Source organism: Prionailurus viverrinus, chromosome C1, assembly GCF_022837055.1.
Source record: "Prionailurus viverrinus isolate Anna chromosome C1, UM_Priviv_1.0, whole genome shotgun sequence".
Classification (NCBI taxonomy): Eukaryota; Metazoa; Chordata; class Mammalia; order Carnivora; family Felidae; genus Prionailurus; species Prionailurus viverrinus.
Genome location: NC_062568.1, coordinates 106,079,678 through 106,106,730, shown reverse-complemented (window position 1 = coordinate 106,106,730; position 27,053 = coordinate 106,079,678). Strand labels below are relative to the sequence as shown.

The following is a 27,053-nucleotide window of genomic DNA, read 5'->3' as shown; positions in this document are numbered from 1 at the left end:
GCCGGAGAAGAGGTCCACGATGGTGCACTCTTGTACACCATGGCATGCTGGCCATGCCCTCAGCAGCGTGAGTGTTGTCCAGCTGGGGCAGGATGGTGGTGTCTCCTTGGAGGGTAACTGAGTAGACTTTGTGCTCCCCATTCTTGGCTGGAATGTGTGAAGGAGGACATGGAATGTCCGTGTGTCCCACCCTTTGCCCTCTTGCAGGGAGCGCAGGCAGGCTGCAGGCCTTCCCCAGGACTGGGTGGGGGAGGAGGTGCTCTGGAAGGCTCCCAGAGTTGCTGGGAAACAACAGCTCTCTTTATCCAGCGCTTGGCCTTCCCGGCCCTGTGCTCCACACACTGTATGCCAGTGAGTTCTTCACTCCAGCTCCGTGGGGTGGTAACTGTTACTCTGACACACCTCTTTGCAGATGAGGAAATGAGGCCCAGAGAAGCTGGTACCCTTTTCCAGCCCCTCCCCGCTGGTGTCTGGGGCTATCAGGATTCAAATGTGGAGGGGTGAGCCCAGAGCCCCCTCCTGTGTCCTCGCCTCCTGCAGGAGACAGCTGGCATTTCTCTGATGGTGACATGGTTCAGTTGTTGGGCACATTTGCATGTCTGTTCATTCCTCTGTCTTAGGCCAGTGGGTTGGAGTGTTGTCTGTGGTCCCAAGCAGGGTGGCATGGGGACACAGTCGCAGGAGTGCTTTGGGGGTGCTACTGCCCCCAAGACTTGGGCTGGGGCAGCCAGTGGGTGTGAGAGGGAGGTGGTCACCCCCACATCCCACCTTCCTATGCCAGGGCTTGTGCGAGGTATATATGTAGGGGACAGATGGCAAAATCCTCGGCCTCAGGCACCTAGGGACCCAGCCAGGGAACCAGCCGTAGCCCAAAGACCAGCCGCTCTGGTTAGGGGACCTCGTAAGGATGAACAGGAAGGCAGGTTGTGGCGGCTGCTGTGGGGGTGGTGTCTGTTAGCGTCCTGGTCAGAAACATAGTTACAGTGAAACAGAATGGCAGAGGAGAGTTTAACAGAGGGTCTACTTATGAGAGCAGAATGGTGGAAGGCTGGCAAAGTGTCTGGTCTAGCGGCAGGCGACTGGGGGTGGGATTGGGTCCCTGAAGGCCAGAGGGCAAGGGGCTTTGGGAGGCGCTGGGGCTCTGCAGGCGCTCACTTAGTTAGGGCCCAGAGCTCTGGATTTAAGCAGCAATCCCAAAGCCTGGGCCTGGACTTGAATCCTTGTTTTGGCTTCATTTTCTGGGTCCTTTGGGGAATTCCAGAGCCAGAGTCACAGGATTTCCTGTTGTTTCTCACTTCTCCAAGACCAGCAAGGTCTTGTACACAGCCCGGAGTTGGAACTTCCCCCCGGCCCCGCCACCTTGGGTGTGTGCTGTGGGAGGACAAGGCCACTAGGGTCACAATGTCTTCTAGCGGGAAGCCATGCCTGTGTTGAAGAAGTCCAGCCCAGCCCTCCATGGCGGCTTAGGCAGTTGGCCCTCTGCTGTCTGGCCCACCTCATGGAGACCAGCAGGGGGTTGGGGACGGTGCAGGGTGTGTGTTGGGGGCAGAGTGGCTGCTGCACAAAGACCTTCTCTTGCATCGTGAGCTCTGCCCGACTCTTCCTGCCACTGTCCTGCTTCCTTGCCCCTGTGGCCAGTACGTGGACAAAGAATGTGGCTTTGGTCCCCAAAACACACCTGAGGGCAGGTTAAGTCCTAAGAATCCGGGGTGCCTGTCAAGGCTTATGGAAGAGTCCTCTGGCCCTTCCCCTGCTATGTGGGGTCCCCAAGCTGAGCAGGCAGGAAGTCCTGTCTGGGGGCCCCAGCCCAGCTTCCAGCCTGTGTGCCAACAGTCCCCGTTAGACCCACTGTTCACAGCCCACACCCAGACTCCTGACAGGCAGAGCCCTCTCCCACCACCTCCTGGGCTCATCCCGGTTAGGGAGCCTTCCTCCCTATGATTGATACCTGAATGCCCCAGCAAGAGCTTCACTCACTCGAGAATTCTTCTCATAGTGCTGTGGCAGCAAGACGGGGGTGGGATTCGTACCCTGGGAGGCAGTACAGGCTGGAAAGATATTCTCAAGAGCATTCAGGTTGTGTCTGACCACTCTCTGTGTCTACTTGACATTGTCAGCTGGTTATCTCTCTCCCTGCTGAGCCTGACTGTCCTGCTTTGGCTAGATATCCAGGCAGCCACCGCCAATCTGTCAGAGTTGACGCTTGAAACAAAACCTATTTGCTACCCTTATAGCAAAAGTCATGGGCATCAAGGTACTGGAAGGTCGAAGAGGTTGTCAGTCTGACACAGTTCCTCCTGGCCACACCTCTGGACCCCTCAGCATACAATTTGGATTCTATTCCTCCCAGAAGGAAGCAAGCCTGCCACTTACCCCAGGGAAGCCCACCACAGTTGAGGACATTTGCTCCCCAACCTGCTTGTATCCCAAACATTCACATTTTCACTTTCCCCGGGGCAGGGTGATTACATGTTTTTTGGGGCAGGTGATTTGCAACTAACTCCTGGTGTGGAAGAAAGAGCCATTGCAGTCCAACCAATCTGGGTTCAAATCTGGACTCCGTCATCTGCTGTGTGAGCTTGTGCAAGTTACTTAACCTCTCTGAACCTTAGGTCTCTCATCTGGAGGGCAGGGTTGTCTCAGGGATTAAATAAGGGGCATAAAGAGCCACTGATTTAGGCCTAGGTGAAGTTCTACGAGAGGCTCTGTTTCCCTGAGAAGAGGTGATAGGAGACACAGGAGGGAACCGAGGTGGCCACTGACACCTGGGCCAGCAGGATGCAGACCAAGCAGCCTGGGAACCAAGTGGAGATGTTGGAACCATGCACTGTCCTTTGTGTGGGCTTCCTATGGGCCAGGCATGTGGCTGAGTGCTTCCATGTGTCCCTGATCTCACTGACCCCTAACCCCTCTTATGGACTTTCCATGGCTGGGAGTCTGGACTCCGAGAGTGGGGTACAGCCCAGGCCACAGTGAGAGCACTTGTCTTGAGCCCTCACTGCTCTGACCAGTGTGGGCATGGCTGTGGCCCAGCTGTGTCTGACACTACATGGAAGTCCGTGGGGGTGGCAGGGCATGGCAGAAAGATGGGGGCTTTGTAGTCTGGAGGGGTGCTGGTTTCTAATCTGGGCTTTGCCTCCGCCCACTGTGGCCTTTGGGAAGGGCACTCACTCCCCTCAGGACTTGGCTTGTCCATCTATAGAATGGAGATGCGGCATGGGCCTTGTACGGTTGTCATCCAGGAATGTGTGCCGTAGCCCCCGGCATGCACTGGCACTTAGGGGGCCCATGGGACACAATAGCTCCAGCAGATGTGTGGGCAGGTGTGCGGGCTGATGTGAGCCAGTGTCAGGCAGCCAGGCTGAGCCTCCACGGTGCCAACACTGCCATCAGTGTAAGGATAGCTGTTCCCCCCCACCCCCCTCCCCGGGAAGGTGTGTCCATCATGTGCAGCCCTCCAGGCTTGCTCATCTTGGCCCCTCCCCAGTCCTGACCTTCCCATCCCCTCTCCCCCCTGCAGCAACATGTCCAATGCCTTGGCCAATGCGGCTTGCCAGCGCTGCCAAGCCCGCTTCGCCCCTGCAGAGCGGATCGTTAACAGCAATGGGGAGCTGTACCATGAGCAGTGCTTCGTGTGTGCGCAGTGCTTCCGGCCGTTCCCCGAGGGGCTCTTCTACGAGGTGAGGACACTCCCAGGGCCCTCGGCTGGACGCCTTCTTGGAGCCTGAGCCCCTGACCAGCTCAGAGTCTGTCTTCCAGGAGCCTATGGGCTGTGCTCAGCCATGGTCCTGGTCAGTCATGCCAGGTCTTGAGCTTGCCTCCCCTGTGGGCACATCCTCACTTGCGAGGTGTGAACAGTGCACCCCTGGTGGCTGTGGGTGCTTAGGAAGGGTCACCACTCATCCATCGTCCTCTGGGTAGACTCTGAGCTAGTAGAGTAGAGCTAGTAGGGTAGGCCACGGCATGCAAACACCTTGCCCTGCTGGCACACACCCTCCCTTGGGATCAGATGGTGCTCAGTGCTCTGGTTACAAGGAATCTTGGGGTAAGGAGGGTGGGTGGTCAGGGAAGGTAATGTTTGAGCAGACGTGAACGAGGTGAGGGAGCCGTGTATACATCTGTAGGAAGAGCACTCATCAGAGGGCTCAGCAAGTGCAAAGGCCCTGAGGTCAGAGTATGCAGGGTATTTGAGACGCAGAAGGAGGCAGTCTGTCTGATGTCTAAAAAGGACCACTGTTCTTGCTGTGCTGAGGAGACACTAATGGGGGCAGGTACATGAAGCTGGAATTATTGAAAGAATCCAGGTCAAATGAAGGGATCTAGGCTGGGCCACACTGGCTCTTAAGAGCAGATTGTTTAAATTTTCACTAATCTTGCAAGCTAGTGGATAAACACAACTCTTTTTTAAAAAATGTTATTTATTTGTTTTGAGAGAGGGAGAGCACACTCGCATGAGCAGGGGAGGGACAGGAAGAGAGGAAGAGACAGAATCCCAAGCAGGCTCCACACTGTCAGCGCAAAGCCCGACATGGGGCTCAAACTCATGAACCGTGAGATCATGACATGAGCTGAAATCAAGAATCAGACGCTTAACCGACTGAGACATCCAGGTGCCCCTAAATACAACTCTTATTCCTCGGTGGCTCAGTCGGTTAAGTGTCCGACTTCGGTTCAGGTCATATCTCACGGTTCTTGGGTTTAAGCCCCACATCAGGCTCTGTGCTGACAGCTCAGAGGCTGGAGCCTGCTTCGGATTCTGTGTCTCCCTTTCTCTCTGCCCCTTCCCCACTCATCCTCTGTCTCTCTGTCTCAAAAGTAAATAAAACATGAGAAAAAATTTAAAAACATTAAGTTATATAAATGTACAGGAGATAAAATTGTATTAAAAACAAAGTAACACATACTCAAAACTCACCACTTCCTAGTTATTTTATTACATTTTACTATCATCTATGCCTTTGAGGTTATCTGTCATTGCATTGTGGTGGTGGAGACTTGGTGCCATGATGGCTACTGCACATGTCTTAACTCCATGCTGGTGCCATGTTGGTAGCTTGACATTGTCCACGATGGAAATATTTACACCATAGAGATGGGCAAATGCTACAGATCAGACTGCATCTCCCGAAGGTCCTGTTGGTAAACATTTACCCCTGGTGGTTGCAGTGGAGGTGGAGATCAGGGGTCAGAGGCTGGAGAGACGTCAAAGGTATAGATGATGGGATTGGCGGATGGATGGCTGTGGGGTACGAGAGCTCCTCCTGGCAGTGTGGGAGGAGCTGTTCCTCATGGCGCCTTCCGGTCTCCTGGGAAATGCTGGCCCACCGTAGAGGCAGTGGGAGGGAGGCAGAGCTCTGTGAGCAGTGGTCATGTGCCTAGAACAGAGCCTGGCGCACAGGAGGTGCTCAGGGAATATTTGTTGCTGAATGAATTTAACGCCTGCCACCTCTACAGGCCCCTGGGTAGGGCTATATCCAGTCACAGCCTAATAAGACACTCATTTCAGAAAAGAGGGTAAATCAAATTTTTAAAAAAGAAAATGAAATTGTCGAGAGAAGAAAGCAGAGACAGGCCTGGCCACATTTGGGGCCAGCATGAGAGCTGTCATTGCCCAGGCAGACGGGGACAACAGCTGGTGGCTCCTGCTGGCTGCAGGACTTCGGGTTCTCCCTCAGGCCCCCATGTTTTTCCTTGTCCCTCCTTCTGTGTCTCCTCTCTGGGTCTCTTGTGGCCTCTGGGAGAAATGGACTTCTCACACAGAGAAAACACACAGGAAATAAGGCCAAGTGACATTTATAAATCAAACTTAATTCCAGCCCTCGGCTCACTCCCAGGACCAAGGTCTTGTGAAAACAGCAGAGGCCCTTTGAGGACTGGCCTTGCCCAGTTCCCAGCTTCTATGCGACCCCTCACTTAGCCTGTCTGCCCCGTTGAGTGGGCCAATTCTCTCCATCTCCAGGCCTCGCCCCTGCTCCTCCCTCTGTCTGGATTGCCCTCCTTTCAGCACCCCCACAACCCCCCTGTGGTCTTTCAGCTCCTTACCACCTCCTCCAGGAAGGCTTCTCCTCCACCCCCACCCTGCTTCCTGTGGTGGTAGCAGTTGCACAAGTTGGGATGCTTGTCCAGCCTTCCCGAGGGTGGGTCCTGACCCAACATAGACTGGCTAGCTCGGGGAGAATGATGGGGTTTTGCTTGAACTTTCTCTGCTGGCCCATTTGCAGTTCGAAGGCCGGAAGTACTGCGAACACGACTTCCAGATGCTGTTTGCTCCATGCTGCGGGTCCTGCGGTAAGGGCTGGATACAGCACACCTGGGGTTGGGCAGGTGGATGGGAGCACAGGTGCTCCTCCCTGACCGCCCTGCACCCTGCCTCAATGGGCACTAGTTCTCTGCAGACGTCACCGTCCCGTGCTCTGGGAGGGAAGCCCTGGTACCAGGCTGAGCCTCAGGCGAGTGCCAGCGAGGGCAGGGCTTGGGAGGGGGCTGCGGGGGTGGGGGTGGGGGGGGCTTGTGCCTGCCCCAGCAAACAAGGACCTGTCTCTTCCAGGTGAGTTTATCATCGGCCGTGTCATCAAGGCCATGAACAACAACTGGCACCCCGGGTGCTTCCGCTGTGAGCTGTGTGACATTGAGCTGGCCGACCTGGGCTTCGTGAAGAATGCAGGCAGGTGAGGAGGGCCCTCACCCAGGCACTGCTTACCGAGAGCCAGGCTCACCCCAGGTGGCGTGGCCTGTGCCCACGTGCTGTGTCCCTGCAGGGCAGACAAGAGACCCCTGCTTTACAGGAGAGGGCTGGGGCTGGAGAGAGTAGGGGGCCATGAGTCAGGGCTCGTCCAGGCCTGGGGGTGCTCCCTGGGGCAGGCTGACAACAGGCAGCGAGGAGGAAGGTGGCCGAAGCAGGAGCCATCACGTGCATTGGGTGGATAAAGAGCTTTAGGCCATCACTGTGGCCGGCCACCCCAAGCTGCTGACCCCGGGCGTCTACCTCCTTCCAGGTACCCAGGGCTGAATGTCACTGGAGAGAAATCACACAACCACGGGCCCAAATTTACTCTTAAATTCAGGTGTCCTTGGTAGATTAAGTTCCCAGCTTCCAGGAAGCCTGGCTCTGTTCTCCCCGCACTGTCTCTGCACCCCCCCATAGCGGTGACCTCCCTCCCACTTTCCCCGAGGGGAGGCTCCCCTGCTCCCTGCACCCTTGCACCCCCTGCCTCAGTCACCAGGCACCACGGAGGCCAGAGGCCAGGTCCCTGCTCCTTCCTCCACCCTCTTCTCCAGCGGGGCTGTAGGCTCAGTCTGCGCTTTCCCTCAGAGCTGTCCTCCCACTGCAGGACGTGCCAGCACCCCTGCTGACCCCCCTCACTGGCTCCCCTGCCCCTGCTGGCCCCCCTTACTCACTCCCCACTGCCCCTGCTGTCCCCCCCTCACTCACTCCCCACTGTCCCTGCTGGCCCCCCCTCACTGGCTCCCCACTGCCCTTGCTGGCCCCCCTCAGTCACTCCCCACTGTCCCTGCTGGCCCCCCCTCACTCACTCCCCACTGCCCCTGCTGGCCCCCCCTCACTGGCTCCCCACTGCCCTTGCTGGCCCCCCTCACTCCCCACTGCCCCTGCTGGCCCCCCTCACTCACTCCCCAGTGCCCCTGCTGTCCCCCCTCACTGGCTCCCCACTGTCCCTGCTGGCCCCCCCCCCCCCCACTGGCTCCCCACTGCCCTTGCTGGCCCCCCTCACTGGCTCCCCACTGTCCCTGCTGTCCCCCCTCACTCACTCCCCACTGCCCTTGCTGGCCCCCCTCACTTACTCCCCACTGCCCTTGCTGGCCCCCCTCACTGGCTCCCTACTGCCCCTGCTGGCCCCCCTCACTGGTTCCCCACTGCCCCTGCTGGCCCCCCTCACTCACTCCCCACTGCCCCTGCTGGCCCCCCCTCACTGGCTCCCCACTGCCCCTGTTGGCCCCCCTCACTGACTCCCCACTGCCGTTCTGGTCAGGCCCAGACACCTCCCTCAGCATGGCCAGACCTACGGGTCACTGATGGTTCTCTCTTGGCCTCTTGGCAGGCTTCGCGACAGCTTTTCCTTCTTGCTGGGATGCCTCCTCTCCAGGCGCCCGGGACCCTGTGTTCTCATGGTTTCCTTCTGCCTCACGGCTGTATAGGTCCCTCACCTCTTCCGACTTATCTCCGTCCACCGGCCTCTCCACTTCGGCCTTTTTGGGGCTCGGTGCACAGCCCTCATGTCTGTCCAAAGTCCCAGAGCCCCGACTGGCATGTCCATGCTGGACAATCTGGATGCACCCCTCCACACTACACCATTCCCTTGGGTTCTCAGCTACCCATGTACCGTCTTTGCTTGGAGCCCACTGAGTCTCCCAAACACAACAGGCCCCATCCAGATGCTGGTCTCTCCTCCCCACACCAGGGAAGAATGAGCGCCCACCCCTGCTGTCTCTGACTCCCCCCCCCTTCTGCCTGAGTACTTGTACCCCCTCTGTCCTCTGCTGCCACACCGCTTGCTCTGGATGCCGCCTGTAGCGATGTCACCCGCTTGCTGGCCATGTTGTCTGGTGTCGGTGCTGGTGTCTGCAGGGCACTCGGCAGGAAGTATGTGAGGGGCAGATGGTGTCACGGGGGTCCTGACCCGGGTCGCCTGGCGGGTGTGGGCCTGGGCGTGTCCTCTCTCCTGCACTACAGCACTGGCTGCTGGGGAAAGCGGGAGAGGCTGAGAGCGCTCAGGGAAGTACGGTACTGCTGTAGAGGAAGCATGGCCCCCACACAGACCCTCCAGGCCCTCTGGGGCCCATGCTGCAGAACTTCAGCATCCATATGGGCCAGGCCTGCGTGGGACGTTCAGAACCAGAGGCAAAACAGCATGTGCTGCCTGTCCTGTCCTGTCTTCACTTCCACGTTGCCACTCTTGGGTCAAAGGGAGAAGTTCTGGGAAGGAACTTATGTTAGCCAAACCCAGTAACCTTCAGAATCTTCAAGTACACTTGTGTTTATGATCAGTATAATCAGTATAAATGGGGAGCCACTAGGGTGCTAGGTGCCATGCTCTGAGCAAAACGGCCCCCAGGCTGGCCCATTGAGGCTGGGAGAGCCTCTTGGGAGGGAGCAGGGCTAAGGACAGCCCTGCTGGTCTGGGTTAGTGGGGGCCAGGGTCACATGCCAGGCTCTCTGCCAGTGGTGTCCTCAGGCGGTGACAAGGCCTGGCTCCCCATATCTGTCTATTTAGGCCGCGTGCTCGCCCAGGACCCAAGAGGGATCGGGCAGCTGCTGAGCTTTGGGGATTGTCAGGCCACGTGCAGGTCTGCGTGTAGGTTCACAGTGGGGGGGGCCAAGAACCCCGCAGTGCGATGATGGGCCCCACAGGTCGCATTTGTTGGGTGTCACCTGGGGCCAGCCTGAAATGTACACACAACCCTCAGTTATGAGTCCCTGTCCCCTAACCATAGGGGTCATCTGGCAAAGGGGACACCCAGGGAACTCAGAACGCCCTGAGCTTCAATGGAAACATCTACACACCCCTCCTTCCCCTCCCCCAAGAGTTCTGCACCCCCTTCTCTGGAGTCACTCACAGCTGCCTTCTGGGCTTCTCTCTGTAGAGCTGCGCTGCTCTGTGTTTCTTGTGGAGGGAGGTTGGGAGTCGAGCAAGCAGCCCTTGGGAAAGAAAGACACTCATTGTGCAGGAACTGTTCCTCCAGTCTCGTTGCCACAGGCTGAAGTCATTGAATATGTAGTAACTGTAAGTGAGCAGGGTCAAACAGTCTCTGTCAGAGGGGGTGGCCGACTGGTCCTGTTAAGGTCTGTCCCCTTTTAGGGTTTTGCATATCAGATAAGGCAGAACTGGGTGCTGGGTGCCGAGTTTCGCCCTTGGAGAGAGTGGGTGACCCACTGGAGAGTAGGTGGACCTCTCTTTCATGAGTCTGGGTGGCTTGCACCCTGATGTGGGAGTCCTTCTGAGGACAGCCTGCGGCTGGGCCCAGGCTTGGCGTTGCGGGGCTCACAGCTCAGACCTGGCACTCAGCGAGCTCTCATTGGTTTTCCCTTCAAAGCTGGGGGGTGGCCCCGAGAGCCTTTTGCCACAGACCAAATTGCACAAGGCGTCACGGAACTTCTCGGCCACAAAGAAGTACATGACTGGGTCGAGTGCCCCGTTGAGGCTGGTGAGGCAGGAGGTGATGCGGTTTCCAAGGGCCAGGACGCGCTGGGCGGCACATGAGGTGCCGTGGCCGCGGTAGTGCAGCACGTAGACCGAGCGGTGCACGTGGTAGGGCACGAAGCACACCAGGAAGATGGTGAGCACCATGGCGATCATGCGGACCGCCTTGTTCTTGAGGCGCTTCTCCACGCGGGGGCCCTGCCGCAGGCTGCGGATGATAAGCAGGTAGCAAGTGACAGTGGTGACAAACGGGAAGGTGAAGGCCACGGCCAGGGACACGAGGGCATGGTGGGAGGCCTTCTCCCGGTACAGCTGCAGGCACACAACCGTGTGGTTGGTTTGCACGGTCTGTGGGCTCACCAGCAGTGGGGCCATGGCCACGGCCACCACCACCCAGAGGAAGGCGCAGGCCAGGTGCGCGTAGAGGGGCCTGCGGAGCTTGAGGGACTTGACAGGGTGCACGATGGCCAGGAAGCGGTCAGCACTGATGCAAGTGAGGAAGTAGATGCTGGCGTACATGTTGAGGTAGAAGAGGAAGCCGGTGAGGCGGCATGGGATTTCCCCAAACGGCCAGTGGTTCCCAGAGAAGTGGTAGACGAGGCGGGTGGGCAGGACCAGCACACAGGACAAGTCGGCCACGGCCAGGTGCATCAAGAATACGTTGGCGGGGGTACCCGACTTGTGGTCCCGGATGAAAAGCCACAGGGCCAGGGCGTTGCCAACAAAAGCCAGGATGAAATCCAGGAGGTAGAAGGAGGCGAAGAGAACGTTCTCTAGCGGCGTCTCCTGGCCACATTGCTCTGCAGTGGCCAGGGAGGAGTTGGCAGTCAGACCTGGGGAAGCCACCTCGAGGCCATTCATGCTTCAGCTGGAAGCAGAGCTGGAGGACGAACCTGGAGGGAGCAAGCAGACAGGTTCCAGAGCCTGGGACCTGAGAAGCATCTTAGCTCAGCATCTCCTTGGGGACTACTGAGGGAACCCCCTGTGTTCACTTGGGGTGGGTGAATGTCAGAGGCTTTCTGAAGCTCAGCAAAAAGCAAAAACGAAGGCAGGGCCTGGAGCTTGCCAAGCTGCAGCTGGGGCTGGCTTCCCACCTCACGATGTGTCCCTGCCGGGCACCCAAGAACCTAAGACCAGGGCCATGTGTCCCAGAAATCCACTCTCAGACCAGGGCATGGAGTCAGCACTATGGGGAGAGTGGGGAGTGAATCCCACCTGTTTGGGTTCTGGGATGGAGGGAGGGGCCCCACATTTTCTGCTGTGCTCCCCAGGGAGGCTTCCTGAATGGCGGGGTGGGGGGTGCATGGGAAACTTGAGTTCCACTCCCAATGGGTGGGTGCATAGATCACCTATTTCTTTCTTTTTTTTTTTTTAATTTCTTTTAAGTTTATTTATTTATTTTGAGAGAGAGAGAGAGAGAGAGAGAGAGAGAGAGAGAGATTGAGAGAGAGAGAAAGAATATCCCAAGCAGGCTCCATGCTATCAGCACAGAGCCCAACACGGGGCTCAAACCTACAAGCTGTGAGATTGTGACCTGAGCCCAAACCAAGAGCTGGATGCTTAACCGACTGAGTGACCCAGGTGCCCCTAGACGACCTGTTTCTGAGAGCCTGGTGCATGGGGCCTGGCCACCTCCTCTTTAGCCTTGCCTTTGCTGGGTGAACCCTGCACACCCCGAGTCCTGGGACCCTTCCTGGCCCATCTTGTGGCAATTCTCATGACTAGTGCCAAGTGTTGTTGCCTTATGCTTCTCTCCTGCCGGTCCCTGACCACAGCTCCCCCCACACCTGCCACTCAGGAGGGCACCACCAGGAATCCAGTGATGGGCAGTTTCCCAGGAGGTCAGAGGCCTGCTCTCCGCCAGCACCTGAAGGTGCTGTCCAGGCCTGGATCCCAAGGTCTCTCAAGCTTTCCGGACTCAACCTATCAAATTCATTTTGGACATCCTAACGGTGGAGGCCTGTATCTTAGAAAGCCTTACACTTGGGCCCTAGGCCAGTGGGGGGCATTCTACCACCCAGAGTAGTTTAACACCAGGAGGCAGATTCTTTTCTAGGAGAGGAAAAGCTATTTTTCCCAGAAGGTAGTGGGACTGGCTCTGGTTTTCCAGCCAAGATCGGCAGCCCCGGAGAGGCCTGGAGCCCAGGGAAGCTGCCTGTGTCTGCCTGGCCTCCCCAGCCTGGTTTGCCCACACCTGAGGGGGGCCAGCATAGAGCCCTGCAGTATGTTTGGTGAACCCCAGTTCTGGGTAGGCGCTCTGGCTCCGTCCTCGACAGAACGCACTCCTGGGTTGATTTTGGTCAACTCAAGAGATCCAAAAAGGAGAGGAAGACCCCAAACACCCTGCCTCCCTCACCAGCCCTAGGAGTGGGGGGTGTGGCAGGAGACGGCAGGACAGCAGGGCGAGAGCAGCACATCCCGCAGTCCCAAGCTGCCGCCAGCCCCTGATCCTCATGCTTTGGGGTTTCAGCCTGGCCGACACTCACCTGCAGTGCAGCTTCTGGGGCTCCCCGGGAAGCCTTGCCTCCTGACACCCACACTCGGGCAGGAGAGAGGCTCCCAGGAGAGACGCGGCATCCCTGCAGGCTGTGGCCATGGCAGGGCCGGGGTCATTATCCTGGCCGAGCCTGGCAGTGTGAGCCGGAGCAAGTTCTCTGCGAGTGTCTCCTGGCCTCAGTTCCCTGTCCTTTTGATGGCCATGGTAAGAGCTCTGGCAGGGGCTGAACTGAAGAGTGGGCATCCCTCAGGAGGCATGCTGGCAGCTGTTAGCATGGCAGCCTCCAGAGGAGGGTGGGCTGGGTGCCATCTCGAGGCATGGACGAAGAACAGAGGCCTGAGGGGAGGGCCCGGCATGCCCTCCTTCAGTAGACAGAGCAGGGCAGTGGTCCAGACGGTGGCTATGCTGGGCTGTCGAGCTGGGCAGCAGCTGGACCCTCCCCATCCTGCTTCATCCACCACCACTGGGGTCCTGCAGCCACTTCCAACCCCCAACACATGCATAGAGGGGTGAGGGCCGGCTGCCTGGGCACGAGAGAGCCAGGGCAACACGGGTGAGGGGCAGAGAACATCTGGCCAGTCACTATCCTAAAGTAAAGGGGTGCTTTCCTAATAATAATATCTCATGTTAGTCACTGAAGGGATCCAGGGTGGTTCCCTTGCCCAACTGATCTATCCTGGCTCCAGAGTGGGTCAGGATGCCTGGAATCCAACACGGAGGTTATATTCCTGCTGTTTCCACCTGCATGTGACCCGAGGGCTTGTTGTCAGGGAAGCCCTGGCTGCTGGGAGAGGGGGTGGGGCCAAGCGAGGAAACGGTCAGGTGGAACCGCTCTGCTCTGGGCCGCCCCTCACACCTGGACTCTGACCCACAGTGCAGTTGTCACCTGGGCCTCCCTGAGGGCTACTCACAGGTACCCACTACCCACTTTGCCAATCCTCGGAGGCAGGCATCCGTAGCCCTCCTTTACAGATTATAGATTAAGAGGTCAAGGCTTAAAGTGGGCTAATTTTCCCAAGGTCATCTGGCTAGGGACAGTGGCCCCAGGGTTGGAAGTCAGGTCAGGGACACCCAGCAGGGACACCCAGCACCTCCCAGAACGCGGCTTGGCCTCTGGGGGTGCCTGGTGCCAGAGCCGGGACTGTGGCTCCATCTCAGGGCTCACCCTGGAATTGTCTCCCAGGCTCCGTGGCACCTTCTTGGGGTTTGGCCCCAGGACTGGGGATGTAAGTTTTGGTGCCCAGTGCAAAATGAAAATGTCGGGCCCCTTGTCCTGTAGGGGCTACAGGATGGTGACAGCAGAGCATTAAATCGATGGTGGGGCCTGCCTGGCTGCACAGGCTGCTAGCCTCTTGTGGCGCCCAGTGGGCACACCAGCACCTGGCTTCCTGCCTCCTGCCTGGTGGCCCTGGCTTCCCATCACTGCTGAAGGCGCCACATGTATGGTGCTCTCTCTGGGATCTAGACTCCGTTTTAAAGTGCTTTTAGGCTTGTTTCTGGTTTCTTGAGGTTTCTTCACCTCTCCTGTTTTAGGAAGTTTTGATACTGATTTTTGCAGTGTGGTCTGAAATGGGCCCCTGCTTCACTGTGCAGACCCTGGAGACGCAGGCCTGGGTCTGGCCTCACTGGCTGCTCCATGCTGCTGCTCTGGGCAGGGCAGCGTAGGCACCTGGAGTGTGGCCTGGGTGTGGACAGTGGAGGAGTCTGGGGCCGTGGGGCGGGTCTTGGGCCTCCGTGGAGGGGAGGAGTGGGCAGAGGTGGCCATAGGAAGAGGCCCAAGGTGGTGAGTACAGCTCAAGGTGGGTGGGCACAGCTGTTTCCTGGCGTGGGCTGGCCCCTCTTCTTCCCTGCTCCCTTTCCTAGTTCCTCCCTGTGCCACAGTGGCCCAGGGTTGGAGAGCACAGGTGCTGATCATGGGACTGTGCACGAGGCAGTCACCCTCTCTAAGTCCCCGACAGTGGGACAGGAATCCGGCACAGTGGGGCCACTGTGAGTCAGAGCAGGACAGCCTTCAATAAACCAGTTGTATCGTTATCGCAGAGAGTGTTTCAGGGACAGGGACACCCCACCCCTGCCTCTGCTTGGTTCCTGAATCCCCTGCCTGCCCATGCTGGGCCCTGGTCCTTACCTCTCACAGCCGGGTCCAGGTGCAAGGGCAGGAGGGCTGCGGGGCGGCAGGTGGGCTGTGGCCAGCGGGTGGTGGTGCTGGCGGTGGGCTCCGTGCAGCTGTGGAGGGAGGCCGGCTATTTAAGGAGGGGAGGGGAGGCTGCAGCGTCTGTGGCCCTGAAAGGGCGCTTCATTCCCAAGGGGGTCCTTGTGTGGTGGGCCACTCCTACGGCTGCCTGTGCTGCCACTGGGCCGTGAATATTCCAGTGTGTCCCAGCCCGCGTGCCCCCCCCCCGCTGCCCCCCACAGCCTGGCCACTGAGCGTCACAGAGGCCGAGTGTGTGACTATGTTCGAAGCCGTGGAGTGGGCGCGGGCTGGGTGGGGTGGGGGGATTGGCTGGCACTGACAGAGACAAGAGGACGTTTCAGCACAGGATAATTTCCTACCGATGGGGGGCAGGGAGGGGCTGGCCGCTATGGCAACAGGCCTGGGCTCCCAAGCCTGCTCGAGGGACAGCGGAGGGGTCCTGTGAATGGAGAGGGTGGGAGGCTGAGGAGTTTTGTTTGGTCGAATGAGAGGGGGCTCTTTCAGGACACTTGCTGTAGGGTCCTTGTGTCTTGCCCCGTATAATTAGGCTCCGTTCGGACGTGCGGAATAAATCATGGCCTTTATCTTGAGCGGGGCACAGCTGCAGGCCGCCTCATAATAGGGCGCTGTCTGTGCCTGTGGGGACGCAGCTCAGCCCGCAAGGCCTGACCCATACCTGTGCGGGCTCCTCCTCTGGACAGGAGGCCTGTGAAGAGGGTCACCGCTGCCCATTGCCTGCGGGCCCCCACACTCCTCTGGGGGGTGGCTTGAGCCTGGGGGTGTTCCTACATGGGCAGTGGCTGCTTCTGACACAGGACAGGCAAAGCCCATTTCTCCCTGTCTTTCCCCCAGATGGCACATCCGGTGATATGGGGAACCAACGCATCATGCCTGATCTCAAAAGACTTTTGTACCTTTTAGTTAAAACCTTACAAACTGTCCACAGCTATCACTGGGAAGTAACTACCATGTGTGCGACCTTAAATTTGTTTTCCACACAATCCTGTGCAGTTGGGATTGTCGCCCATTTTGCAGATGAGGAAACTAAAGCTCAGAGGTGAAGTAACTTGCCAGGAAGTGGCAGAGCCAGGATTTGAACCCGAGCATGTGTCACTGAAAATCTTATGATTTGTGTGTGTTTGTTTGGCTTGTTCTGGTTTTTCTTTTCTTTCTTTTTTTAAAAAAATGTTTAGTTTGAGAGAGAGAGAGAAAGAGAGAGAGAGACAAAGTGGGAGTGGGGGAGGGGCAGAGAGTGTGAGAGCGAGCCAGTCCAGGCTGTCAGTGCAGAACCCAAAGCAGGCTTGAACCCACGAGCCATGAGATCATGACCTGAACTGCAATCAAAAGCTGGATGCTTAACCTAATGAGCCACCCAGGCGCCCTTGTTCTGGCTTTTCTGTTGCACCTTCATGCTGGAATTCTTAGGCTGTATCTTCATCCTACCTAGAAAAAAATTCTTCAGATTGCCTTTAGATCTTGTGGGATCGGGTCTGTTGAAAAGACATTCCCCATCTGGGGTTCCTGGTGGAGCACCTCAGCTGGGTCTTGGCTGGGAGCCAGTGGGGTGCGGAGGTGCGCGAGCCAGGGTGCGGCCCCTCTCCTGCACTGCCCTGTGTGGAGGTCTGGAAGGACTGACTCACACAGGTTTGAGATGAATGTGTCTGACCACCCTCCCCAAGCTGGGTATTTCGGTTGTTGGGTGTTTGCTGACAGTAGCTATAAGGGCACCAATCGTTGCAACAGAATTCTGGGGAATTATACCAATTTCTATAGCTTTGAAACAAAAGTGATTCCATATGCTTAAGTGCTGTCCTAATGCCAAGATTAGTCACCAAAATTGGGAGTGGGGTCATGGGGAATAAATGCTGGGTCTGTGACAGAGACACAAGCAGGCGGCAGGTGTCGTGTGGAGATGGGGAGCGGCAGGAGCAGTTCTGCTCAGACCTGCAGTGGCAGGGGGCCTGGGGGTCTGGGTGAGTGGGGTGGAGATGGGTTGATGAAAACTGCAGCCACAGGCCACATCTGTGTCCCGTGGGCAGGTGGAACTAGGGGGCCCTGGCTAGGGGATCGGCTCCTAGTCCGGCCTGGCTGTATTGTCCTGGGAGACGATGCCCACTGTCCTTCCCTTCCTGTCTTTTACAATCATTCATTCACTCACATACCAGAGACTTAGCCTGAGCTGCTACCCTGTGGGGGGCACAGCCTGGAGCTGGTCAGTGGCTTAGTAAGTGGCTACTGGGCACTCATTTGGGCCCCTTGCCCTGCACACACCTTTGGGAGATAAGACACAAATAAGGCAAGCGGACAGCAGTGTTATGCAGCAGGGGGTCCAGACCCAAATGAGGTGGCAGGTGTTGAGGTCAAGGGCATGGACACTGAATTGTCCTCCCTGGCATCTAGGGTCTGCCCATCACACCCGGTTGGGGGATCCTGAGTCTGAGAGTTAATCTCTTAACCAGATTCCTTGATCTGCCTATAAAAGAGGCTGATGGTGGCTGGTAAGGGGTAGAGAGGCCCCCTGTGGTTGGGTGCCTGGGAAGGGAGGGAGGGCAGGCCCGGATGCATCAGGAACACTTACAGATTGGGGTGGCAGGTGGGGAATGGGGGTAATGGATTGGGGCCTTTGTACATCTTTGCTTGGGGACCCTGAATCTAAATTCCTGCCACCTTTGAGGCACAAGGAAACAGAAACCATGTTGATTTCCCTCTCAGTAGAGACCACAGCTGTTCCCCAAGGCAGGGAGTAGCATCAGAAATTACTCTGAGGTCTTCACAAAAAAGACTCTGTAATGACAGTTCCTGGGTTTGGGGGCCTCTGTCTGACACAGCTGTGCTTGTCTCTGGAGACAGAAAGAGCCTGTAGATGTTCGGGTCCCTCTTTGTCTGACAGACCCCAAAGGAAGGGGGTGTTCAGGCCCGACAGACCTGGCCCCCTGGGCCACTCTGCTAGGCACAGAAGCAGTTTCAAGCTAACAGTCACTGTGTAATCACTCATGCATATTCAAAGACATTTGGGAAATTAATTTTTTAGCAACTGTCAATGAAATGTCTACTCTATTCCATGTGATGTTCTAGGCTCAGGAAAAGTGGAGAAAAGGAAACTCACGTTTGCTCTGCCATCTAAAGATGGCAAACACCAATATTCTGGTGTATTTCTTTCTAGTCACTTTCCAGTGAGAGTCCCCTTTTTAGGGGGCACGTCTGTGGCCTTCCCAGCTGCAGGGCTAGTTAGCTTGCTTTTCTGGGCCACTGTCTGAGCCTCTGGAGGCTTATGGGCATTGTTAAAGCAGCAGGCGGGGTCCAGATGTCTCTTCTGCCAGGAGGTGGACCGTGCTTTCTGGGGAGGAAGAGGGGGAGTGGGTTGTTGGTCCCTAACACCTGCCTCACTTCCCACAGGCACCTGTGCCGGCCTTGCCACAACCGTGAGAAGGCCAAGGGCCTGGGCAAGTATGTCTGTCAGCGGTGCCACCTGGTCATTGATGAGCAGCCCCTTATGTTCAAGAATGACGCCTACCACCCCGACCACTTCAGCTGCACCCACTGCGGGTATGCTGTGATGGGGGCAAGTGGTGAGCTGGGTGGGACTCCCACCTGGGGGAGAGGTCAACCAGTTGGAGAGTGGGGTGCAGGGTGGAGGTCGAAGTCATCGATGCAGAAAACACCTCTCTCTGGAGCCTGTTCCAGTAGTACTTGTGTGAGGCCCTGAGGGAGACAGGGTGAGGGAGGGCTGGGCCCTTGGAAGCTAGGAGAAAGGAATCAAAGGCTTGGAAGACCAGGGTGAGGAGGAGGGGTGCTGGTGTGGGAGAGGGGAGGAGAGGGGAAAGAGACTGCAGGATCCCCTCATGTCTGCCCCAACACCCGGTCTGGCGCGGAGGGGCCAGAGAACAGATGTGCTTCTCAGAGGGCCTGACAATGCACAACACAGACTGCCTGCTGCAAGGCCTGTGCAGGAACCCGTGCCCTGGGGCCTGTCTGGGGCACAGGAAGTCCCCGAAGACACCAGAGATCAAAGTGCCGCCTGCCTGGGCACGCTGCTGGGCCCCAGTGGGGCCTCTCCAGAAGCTGCTCCCTGGGATTGGAGGGGCTGGTGGGACCCCCGCAGGGCCAGCACGGGCCCTGCAGTGGGGCAGGGATGTCATGGGGGGCTCCGCTCTGTCTTCCAGGAAGGAGCTGACCGCCGAGGCCCGGGAGCTGAAGGGGGAGCTCTATTGCCTGCCCTGCCACGACAAGATGGGCGTCCCCATCTGTGGGGCCTGCCGCCGGCCCATCGAGGGCCGTGTGGTCAACGCACTGGGCAAGCAGTGGCATGTGGAGGTGAGCGAGGCCAGGAGGTTGGGGGAGCCCCAGGCTCACCGTTACATTTGGAGTCTGGCCCTGCAAACCGCCCCCCACGCTCCCACCCCAGGCCACATGGCTTGCTTCTAGCAGGGATCTTTGTCCTGGGTGCTGTCCCTCTTTGGCTCTGGCCTCCGTGGGAACCAGGAGACCTGAGTGCACAGACCATGGTTCGGCAGTGGTGCCTGTCTTCTTTCCTCCCCCTCCTGGCCTTCTAGAGGATTCCAAAGTCATGAGAAATACTATAGATCCAAATGTTTATTGCAGTGGGATATTAGTGGAGGATGTTTACAACTTATTTGTTTCTATTTTATTGTTGCTTTTTACCTGTGTTTTCTAAATTTCTAACAAAAATTTTGGGTGACTTGTATAGAAAGGAAATGATAAAATCTAGAGTTCTAAGAGTGACTGACTTGCTTCTCTGGTGGGCGTTTGTAGCAGGGCCAGTGAGACCCCAGTGTGACAGGTGCCCCATCTGGGTGGGGGCACAGCCATGGGGGATTCCAGGAGCGGGGCTGGGGTTCTCCGCCTCCTTACTTCTCTCCAGCTGTGAGCAGGGGCCAGACCCCAGGGCTGCTCTCCCAGACTCCTCTTCCTGAGAACTAGGGGTCCCCGAGCTGGACGCAGGGCTTCTGTTCTTTCTCGGTGTCAGTGGTGACCTTTTTTCCTGAGTCACCTAAGAATCCTACCAATCGATTTTTCTCACTGTTCTATTTTTCTCCTCTAAATTTTAAAGACTCATGTAATACTTGCTAACTCTACAGAAGGTGGCATTGTCCTTGGGGACAGTCCGCCCAAGGCACCCTGAGGGATTATGGTTGGCAGAATTGTGTACAGCCTCATGTAGACTCAGAAGCTGCGCACACCAGCTGGTTGAGCTCCTCAGGTGTGTCCACCTGGGTCACCTGGAGCTCACTGTGGCACTAATGGTCTTACAGATACTAGTTGCAAGGGAAGCTCGTGTTCCCTGATGCCCGGCTAGGTCTGGGTCCCAGGAGCTCTGTCTTGGGTAACCTCTTTGGGAAGGTTCTGATGCAGGGCCTGGCCCCCGGCCCCCAGCCCCCATGGGGAGGGTGGGTCCCTGCACACCGTATGAACTAGGAGATGCTGCTCACTGACTCTGGGGCTCGCAGGGGATGCCTGGGGTGGGGGGGACAGACACCTGCAGCCTTCCAGGGGGGCACCATGCTTAGAGCAGCCCCACCTGGGACGGCCCACTGTCACTAGCACCTGACAGCTAGGGCCACGGTTGCCGACGTGGGGAGCAGTCCTGGAGAGGATGGTGATGCCAGGAGCACTGGGCATCGGGGAAGGAGTGGGGTCTGCTGACTCACGGGCCATCCATGGAGGTCTCCAGTGAGGCACTCATCCCACTGGCCTCTGCTTCCTGTCTCCTGGAGTGGACGCTCCGGCCCTGAGCTGCCCACTGCCTCTTCTCCCCTCAGCACTTTGTCTGTGCCAAGTGCGAGAAGCCATTCCTGGGGCACCGGCACTATGAGAAGAAGGGCCTGGCCTACTGTGAGACCCACTACAACCAGGTATGGCCCGGGGTGGGGCAGAGGGTGAAGAGGCCCAGGGCTGGGGGGGCGCTGTGGGACCCCTCAAGGAGATGATGCTGCCTGAACAACCGAATGCCCCATCCAAGCGGTAGAAGATGATGACGGCCCCCCCAGAGCCTGTGGTGGCTGCGTGCCCTACCATCCAAGAGGCCGGCCCAGACCTGCCATGGGGACTGAATGACAGGGCCGTGTGAGGTCCTGGGCTCAGGGGCCGACATGTGCCACCATCCTCCGGTCTGGCAGAGGTGCCCAGCTACTGTGGTCCAGAGTCAGGGCCTATGGGCCTGGCCCGTGCCCTCTCAGGACACCAGCAGGAGCAACGGGGCCCCTTGGTAGCAATGCCTCAACCTGCCGCCAGTCCCAGGGTGGTGGTTCTGCTGGGCCAGGAGTGGCTTCACCTCAGGCCCGAGGTGGCACCCTGGTAGGAAGGGCTCAGGTGTCTCAGGAGGGTGCCCAAGAGCAAGCTGTTTGGGGTGGCCCCGAACTGGGGCAATGAGTTTGGTACCCGCTCTGTCCACAGCTCTTTGGGGACGTCTGCTATAACTGCAGCCATGTGATCGAGGGAGATGGTAAGGCTCCTCTGTCTCTGTGCCCCACCCCCACTCCCCGCACCCTCTGTCTGCCTGCTCTCCCTCTGGGACGTGGGTCCTGCAGCTGTGGGCCCAGCTGGCCCAGAGCTGGCCTGGGCCAGCTAAGCCCACCTGCCTCCACCCCTCACAGTGGTGTCGGCCCTCAACAAGGCCTGGTGTGTGAACTGCTTCTCCTGTTCCACCTGCAACAGCAAGCTGACCCTGAAGTAAGTGGTGAGGACTTCTGGGGTGTACAAGGTGGGCAGAGAAAGACCCACACAGCACCCTCTTCTCTAGGAGCCTGTCACGGGAGCTCAGATTTGAGTGGGTTTCCCCTGTGCTCTTCAGCTGGTTCTCCCTGAATGTCTGCTGGGGTCAGGCCCTGGGAAGGTAGTGGCAGCCCCAGCCCCATGGAAGGCAGATTGAGGGGCCCCCAGGGCCTGGTGAGAGGGGGAAGGATGTGAGCCCCCAACACACCCACACAGACACTGGGCTCTGGGGAGGGAAGGGCATTCCAGCTCAGGGAACAGTATTTTCAAAGGCTGGCTCATCCAGGAAACTCCCGGAGGTGTGGGGTGGCTGGAGCTGTGAGGTGAGATGGAACCCAGGTTTCTGAGGACAGCAGGGAATCATGGCCGGTGCCGGAGTATCAGAATCCAAGAGAAGCTTCTGGGAGGGAAAGGAGGCTCGGAGGCCTGTCTCCTGGTTCACCGTGACCCCTGGCCAGAGCTTGTCCTGGGATCTGGATTGCTGTGGGCCAGGGGCCAAAGGCAGTCCACTGCCCTGCCTCTGAGGGCTGAGTTGGTGGGGCCTGGGGCTCTCCTGACTGCTGGACCTCCTCCCCAGGAACAAGTTTGTGGAGTTCGACATGAAGCCCGTGTGTAAGAGATGCTACGAGAAGTTCCCACTGGAGCTGAAGAAGCGGCTGAAGAAGCTGTCGGAGCTGGCCGCCCGCAAGGCCCACCCCAAGTCTGTGGGCCTCAACTCTGCCTGAGGGGCTCCCGCCTGCCTTCTGCTTTTGTCTCCCCTTGCTGCTGGAGCCCCTGCTCCTGGTGCGCTCGATGCTCCCTTCCTGCTGCTGCCTCTACTCCTCATCTCTGCTCCCCCTCCCTCCTTCTCTCCTCCCCTCCCCCACCCCCTCCTTCCCAGGCGTCCTTTCTCTCCTCCTTCCTTCAATGCAGGCACGGGGCAGATGCAGGGCCCTTGAACCTGTGACAGGCCTGTGCCCACAAGCCTTAGCTCAAGGTCCTCCAGGGACATGAGGGAATGGGGGCCTGGGGTCACCTGTCCCCGGTCATGGACCCCACTGCTCCTGGCCCTGCTTGTCCTGACCTCTCCCATTCCTGCAGCACCCCTCCCACCCCCACTCCCCACCAGCTCACATTCTCCTGTGGGAGTTTGGGCAGCCTTCACCCCAGAGTGGTCCTACTATATGCACATGGCCCTGGGGAGGCCACAACAAGGCAGCTACCCTGGCCATGAGGACGGGGGCCCCTGGGGAACCAGCCTTTCACCCTTGGCCACGCACTCACTCAGCCAAGTAGGATCCCTGTGCTTAAACTAGGCCAGCAAATCCTGCCACTGCACCCCACAATCGTCAGGAGGGACAAGGACCACCCCCCCCCCCCCCCATCACTCATAAGGCCTCCTTTCTGAAATCTGGCCTTGGCCAGTCTGTCCTGGGCCAAGGGCCCTGTGGTTCCCCCAAGCTCCTCTGTGGTCCCCACAGCCCCTCAGGCTCCCTGCTCCCCACTCCACCACAAGGGTACATGCTGGCTGGCTCTCAGGATGCAGCTGACTGAGGGCAAGAAGGTAGTGGGATTGGGTGGGTGGCCCATTCTGACCTTCCAGGAAGGACACTTCCTCCGTGGCCACACAGGACCTAGTGCTTGCACAGTGAATGAAGGCTTATTTACATGACCATGTGACCTGTGTGGTTTATGGCGTGGGAATGAGGAGGTGGGGCAGCAGCCCCTGTGGACACACTGTCTGGGGCTGTTGAATGCTTAGAGACACAGACACTAGACAGGACAGGTGAAAGAGTTGTCCAGATGGGACCCAGCCCTTGTTCCTAGGGCCAGGCTGCCATCAGGACTTGGAGACGAGGCCATCCAGAAACCTACAGTCCGCGAAGGCTGGCCAGGCGGGTAGGATGGTGGGGGGCAGACTCCTACAGGGCCTGCCAGCACGTGGGGATGAACCCAGGCCCCTAAGGCCCTGTGTCCAGCTCTGCTCCTGCCTGGGCACAGGCTGCCCTGAGCGTGAAGCCAGCAGCCAGAGAGTGGGCAGGCCTGGCCTGTGCCCACACCAGGCACCCCCTAGCAGCAGTTCTGTGACCCAGTGCCCTGCGGGTACTGCAGTGTGCAAAGGGGCCTTGCAGGAAGAGGAGGGAGGGAGGGAGGAGGAAAGTGGGGGAGGAAGGAGGAAAGGAACGTGGAGGGGGGGAGGGGGGAGGGAGAGGGAGGGAGAAACCAATGAAGTCATTCCCTGAGAATGGAGCTGTCATCCGGGTGTCCCCAGAGAAGCCACAAAGCTTTTCGTTTTTTCTGGAAGAAACCCTTTGCTGGCCAGTGCCTTCGAGGCCTCCTGCCCACCTGGCCCCCCACCCTCTTCCCTCACTAACACACTGCACACGCTCCAGGAGTTAGGAATTTTTATTGAACATTCTTGGGGGAGTCCTCTCAGCCATCCACCCATCAGCCTGGAGGTTGGCCCCACCCTAGGCTTCCCACTTTGGCCTCTATGATCAGCTGCTCAGCAAAGGGGGCCTACCTGGTGTGCCGAGGAGTGTGGGGTGTGTTTTGAGAAGGCAGCGCGAAAGGGTGCTTACAGAGGGCAGGCCCTGGGCCAGGAAGAGGGCTCTAGGGAAGTGCCGCCCGGACCCCAGGTTGGGAAGGGCAAGTGAACAGGCAGGCCAGTCCCTGGCGCTAAGGGTCGGTGGGGGCCTGGGAGCCCCGCTGCTTCTTCATGGTGCTCAGGAACTGTTGCACGTACGAGGTCAGCAGGTCGTCCATCTTGTAGCCCTGGACAGGGGAGAGTGGGGCTAGAGGCTGCAAGGTGCGGGCCCGGTGGGGGGGGGGCTCGGATCAGGGCTGGGCGGTACCCAGCTGCTGCCTCAAGGACACATTGGATAGGGAGGCAAAGAGTCAAGTCCCCCTCCCTCCTCAGAGTGGCCGGGGCTCACAGGGGCCCCACAGCGGGCCTGACTATCACGACCCCTCCCAGCCTTCTCCTCGCTGCCCCTCTTTCCAGACTCTGCTGGCCCAGCCTGACCCTGCCCTCCCTGGGCACAGAAACCCGGATCCTCACAGTAAGCAACTTGCTGGTGGCAGTTGGGGCTCAGGGTTGGGGAAACCTAGTCCCCGCTGCCTCTGTGCCCCATGTGTCTGGGTTGGGGGAAGGGACCTGGGAGTCCTGGCCTCACCAGGGAGGTCTCACACAGTAGGCGGCTGCCCCGGGCCAGGCTCCCCAGTGCCATGTGGAAGTAGGTGCTGCCACTGCTCCAGCTGGAGATCTTGGTGAAAGGGTAGGTGGTGAGCAGTTCCTGTGGGAGAGTGGGCAGGGTGGGCGGGGTCCAGCGGGAACCCAGGGGGCTTAGAGGCCCTGAGTCAGAGCTGCTGCTCCTCATCTCCGGGGTCCTCCAGAACCCATGGGGCCGTGTGAAGGGGGAGAGAAGGGCAGGGGGTATCACCTGTGCAGGGGGCAGGGAGAGCGGGGACTGGGACCCCCAGGAAGCTTTCCCAGCCCTGCTGGGGCCCGGCTATTACCTTGGTCTTGGGGTGGATGAGCAGAACCCCGTGTCGGTTGATGGCAATGAGGATGATGTCCGGGTAGGAGGGCTCGGAGGTTTGCTGGGGAGGGGGGGACGCAGTGGTCACAGCCCAGCCGGGGAGGCCAGGGGCTGCCTCCCTGAGACACACAGGTGCACCTACACGTGCACACATGCTCTGTCCAAACCAGGTGGCCAGGCCCACCCTTAAGCGTGTGTTTAGAGAGGAACACAGGCTGCTGGGGCCAGAGCTGGGTGAGGTTCCCTTGGGCAGGGACGGCTGGGCGTGAGGTGAGGCCTACCTTCACCTCGAAGAAGGCAGACCCGAACGTGGGCCACCGGCAGATCCACTTGAGGAAGGCCATTTTGGCCTCCTCTACTGTCTTGTTCTTGTTCTTGTCATAGGCCAGAAGGATGTTCTGAGGGTGGTGGGAAGGACCAGTGAGGGCCTGGGCTGGAGCCAGTGCCTGACCAAGCCCTCCACACAGGGTCCTGGAGGCCCCAGTCCAAAGTGGCACGTGTGTGCCCGTGGCCAGCCTGGGGGGTACTCAGAGCCAAGTGTCACCTCTACGCCCGTGGGGGAGCCTGAATCCCCCAGGTGCTGTGGAGAGCGTGTGGAGGAGGTGACACTTGCAGACCCAGCACACCCTCCATGACCAGAATGTGGTCATCCAGCCCTGGCAGGGCCTGGCACCCAATGACCCCCTCCCCAGCCCCATCAAGGACCTTTTTCCATTCCTCGGAAGACATCAGACGTGTGAGGTTCTCAGGCACAAGTTGCCTCAGGATCTTGGGGATACTAGCCAGCTGGGACCGGTCGTTGTCAAACTGGGCCTTGTAGATGAGGCCTGCCAGGTGGACAGCGTCCTCCTGAGAACACTTATGGAAGCCACGAAGGTACTTGGGCAGCTCCTGAGTGACAGACACGTTGGCCTTAGGCTGCCGCCCCCCTATTCTTTGTGCTCCGGTGGCAGAGGTATTAGCTCACCCGCAGGCAGGCTAAGGCCTGCTAAGTCCAGGCTAAGGCCCTTGAGGGAGGGTTTCTCGTGGGGCATGACCACGGGGTTGGGGCAGGGCTTTTCCCCCACGGAGGTGGTGGCCTGCCCTGCCCTTAAGTGGTTGGAACACTCTGTCCCCTCCCATTCCCAGCAATCGTGCTGCGGTGCTGGTACAGTCACTGTCCCCAAAGCCTGCTGTCCTTCTGCTCCTGCTGCAGAACCCTCAGTGGCTCAGCCCGCCCACCCCTTGGGGCCTCCAGAACCCCCACCCCCCACCCCGGAGAGGGTGAGTGGCCCTGGAGCAAGGCAGCTGCGGGCCTGCTTCCTCCCTCCACTGTGTCTCAGGGTGGGTATGGATGCAGTGAAGATGGACCCAGCCCACTGGGTACCTGGTGGTAATGAAGAATGGTGTCTGCGTTTACATCCTTTCCCGGGGTCACATTGAGCCACAGTTTCCGCATGAAGTACACCTGGTAGGGGAGTGTTGCGGGCGCCCCTGGGCAGGGCGGGCAGTGATCACCAAGTCTGTCCTGTGGCCCAGCACATTCCCGGACCCGTGCCCCCCACCCCTTCTCATGGCAGGGGCATCGCTGCCCACCTCCCTGCACCACTGCCCATAGCACGTAAGCCGTGATACCCTCCCCCCTCATCACTGCTCTGTCTGCTCCTGCTGCCCCCCCTTGCTGGCGAGCCTCACCCCCTCTTCCTGACCCCCAACTCTTCCTCATCCTCAGGACTGGTGTGGAGGCCACCCTCTCCAGGGATTCTCCTGCACCTCTCTGTGGGGGTTGGGCCCCCACATAGCCTGCATCACCCTACAGTGCAGCCATCTGTTCCAGGCCTGGCCCCACGCCCTGCCCTTGCCCAGCTGGCCCCAGGTCTGGCCATACCCGTGACCCAGGGGATCTAAGGGGGAATGAATGAATGAATGACTTCGGGCAGGGGCCATGCAAGAGGTGCCAGGGGAACCTTTTG

At 58.7% G+C, this 27,053-nt stretch overlaps 3 protein-coding genes across 6 annotated transcripts in view; 1 reads left to right on the top strand and 2 right to left on the bottom strand.

Annotated features, from left to right (window-relative positions):
* LIMS2 (LIM zinc finger domain containing 2) overlaps positions 1 to 22,739 on the top strand; it is a 41,141-nt gene extending 18,402 nt beyond the window's left edge. For 3 of the 4 annotated variants that reach the window (XM_047872843.1, XM_047872841.1, XM_047872840.1), the window contains exons 2-10: positions 3,521 to 3,680; positions 6,222 to 6,288; positions 6,548 to 6,668; positions 18,245 to 18,394; positions 19,012 to 19,162; positions 20,629 to 20,721; positions 21,263 to 21,311; positions 21,463 to 21,538; positions 22,158 to 22,739. In XM_047872843.1, the coding sequence (XP_047728799.1) occupies positions 3,525 to 3,680; positions 6,222 to 6,288; positions 6,548 to 6,668; positions 18,245 to 18,394; positions 19,012 to 19,162; positions 20,629 to 20,721; positions 21,263 to 21,311; positions 21,463 to 21,538; positions 22,158 to 22,305 (1,011 nt within the window). In that variant the 5' untranslated portion in view covers positions 3,521 to 3,524 and the 3' untranslated portion in view covers positions 22,306 to 22,739. The remainder of the gene's footprint in view (positions 1 to 3,520; positions 3,681 to 6,221; positions 6,289 to 6,547; positions 6,669 to 18,244; positions 18,395 to 19,011; positions 19,163 to 20,628; positions 20,722 to 21,262; positions 21,312 to 21,462; positions 21,539 to 22,157) is intronic. The other variant, XM_047872842.1, reaches the window with a different exon arrangement.
* On the bottom strand, positions 9,999 to 11,030 carry GPR17 (G protein-coupled receptor 17). The gene has a single exon (XM_047872844.1). It carries the CDS (start codon positions 11,016 to 11,018, stop codon positions 9,999 to 10,001), a length of 1,020 nt encoding a protein of 339 aa, XP_047728800.1. The 5' UTR covers positions 11,019 to 11,030.
* A 1,221-nt stretch (positions 22,740 to 23,960) lies between the features above and the next one.
* Positions 23,961 to 27,053, bottom strand: part of MYO7B (myosin VIIB) — a 67,543-nt gene continuing 64,450 nt past the window's right edge. The window contains exons 41-46 of the mRNA XM_047872839.1: positions 26,468 to 26,574; positions 25,807 to 25,992; positions 25,383 to 25,499; positions 25,079 to 25,162; positions 24,736 to 24,855; positions 23,961 to 24,334 (exon numbers count right to left, since the gene is read on the bottom strand). Coding sequence (XP_047728795.1) covers positions 24,239 to 24,334; positions 24,736 to 24,855; positions 25,079 to 25,162; positions 25,383 to 25,499; positions 25,807 to 25,992; positions 26,468 to 26,574 — 710 coding nt within the window. The 3' untranslated portion in view covers positions 23,961 to 24,238. The remainder of the gene's footprint in view (positions 24,335 to 24,735; positions 24,856 to 25,078; positions 25,163 to 25,382; positions 25,500 to 25,806; positions 25,993 to 26,467; positions 26,575 to 27,053) is intronic.

Excerpts from the sequence above, each read along its gene's own strand:
- GPR17 (XM_047872844.1), bottom strand. The coding sequence starts at position 11,018 with ATGAATGGCCTCGAGGTGGCTTCCCCAGGTCTGACTGCCAACTCCTCC.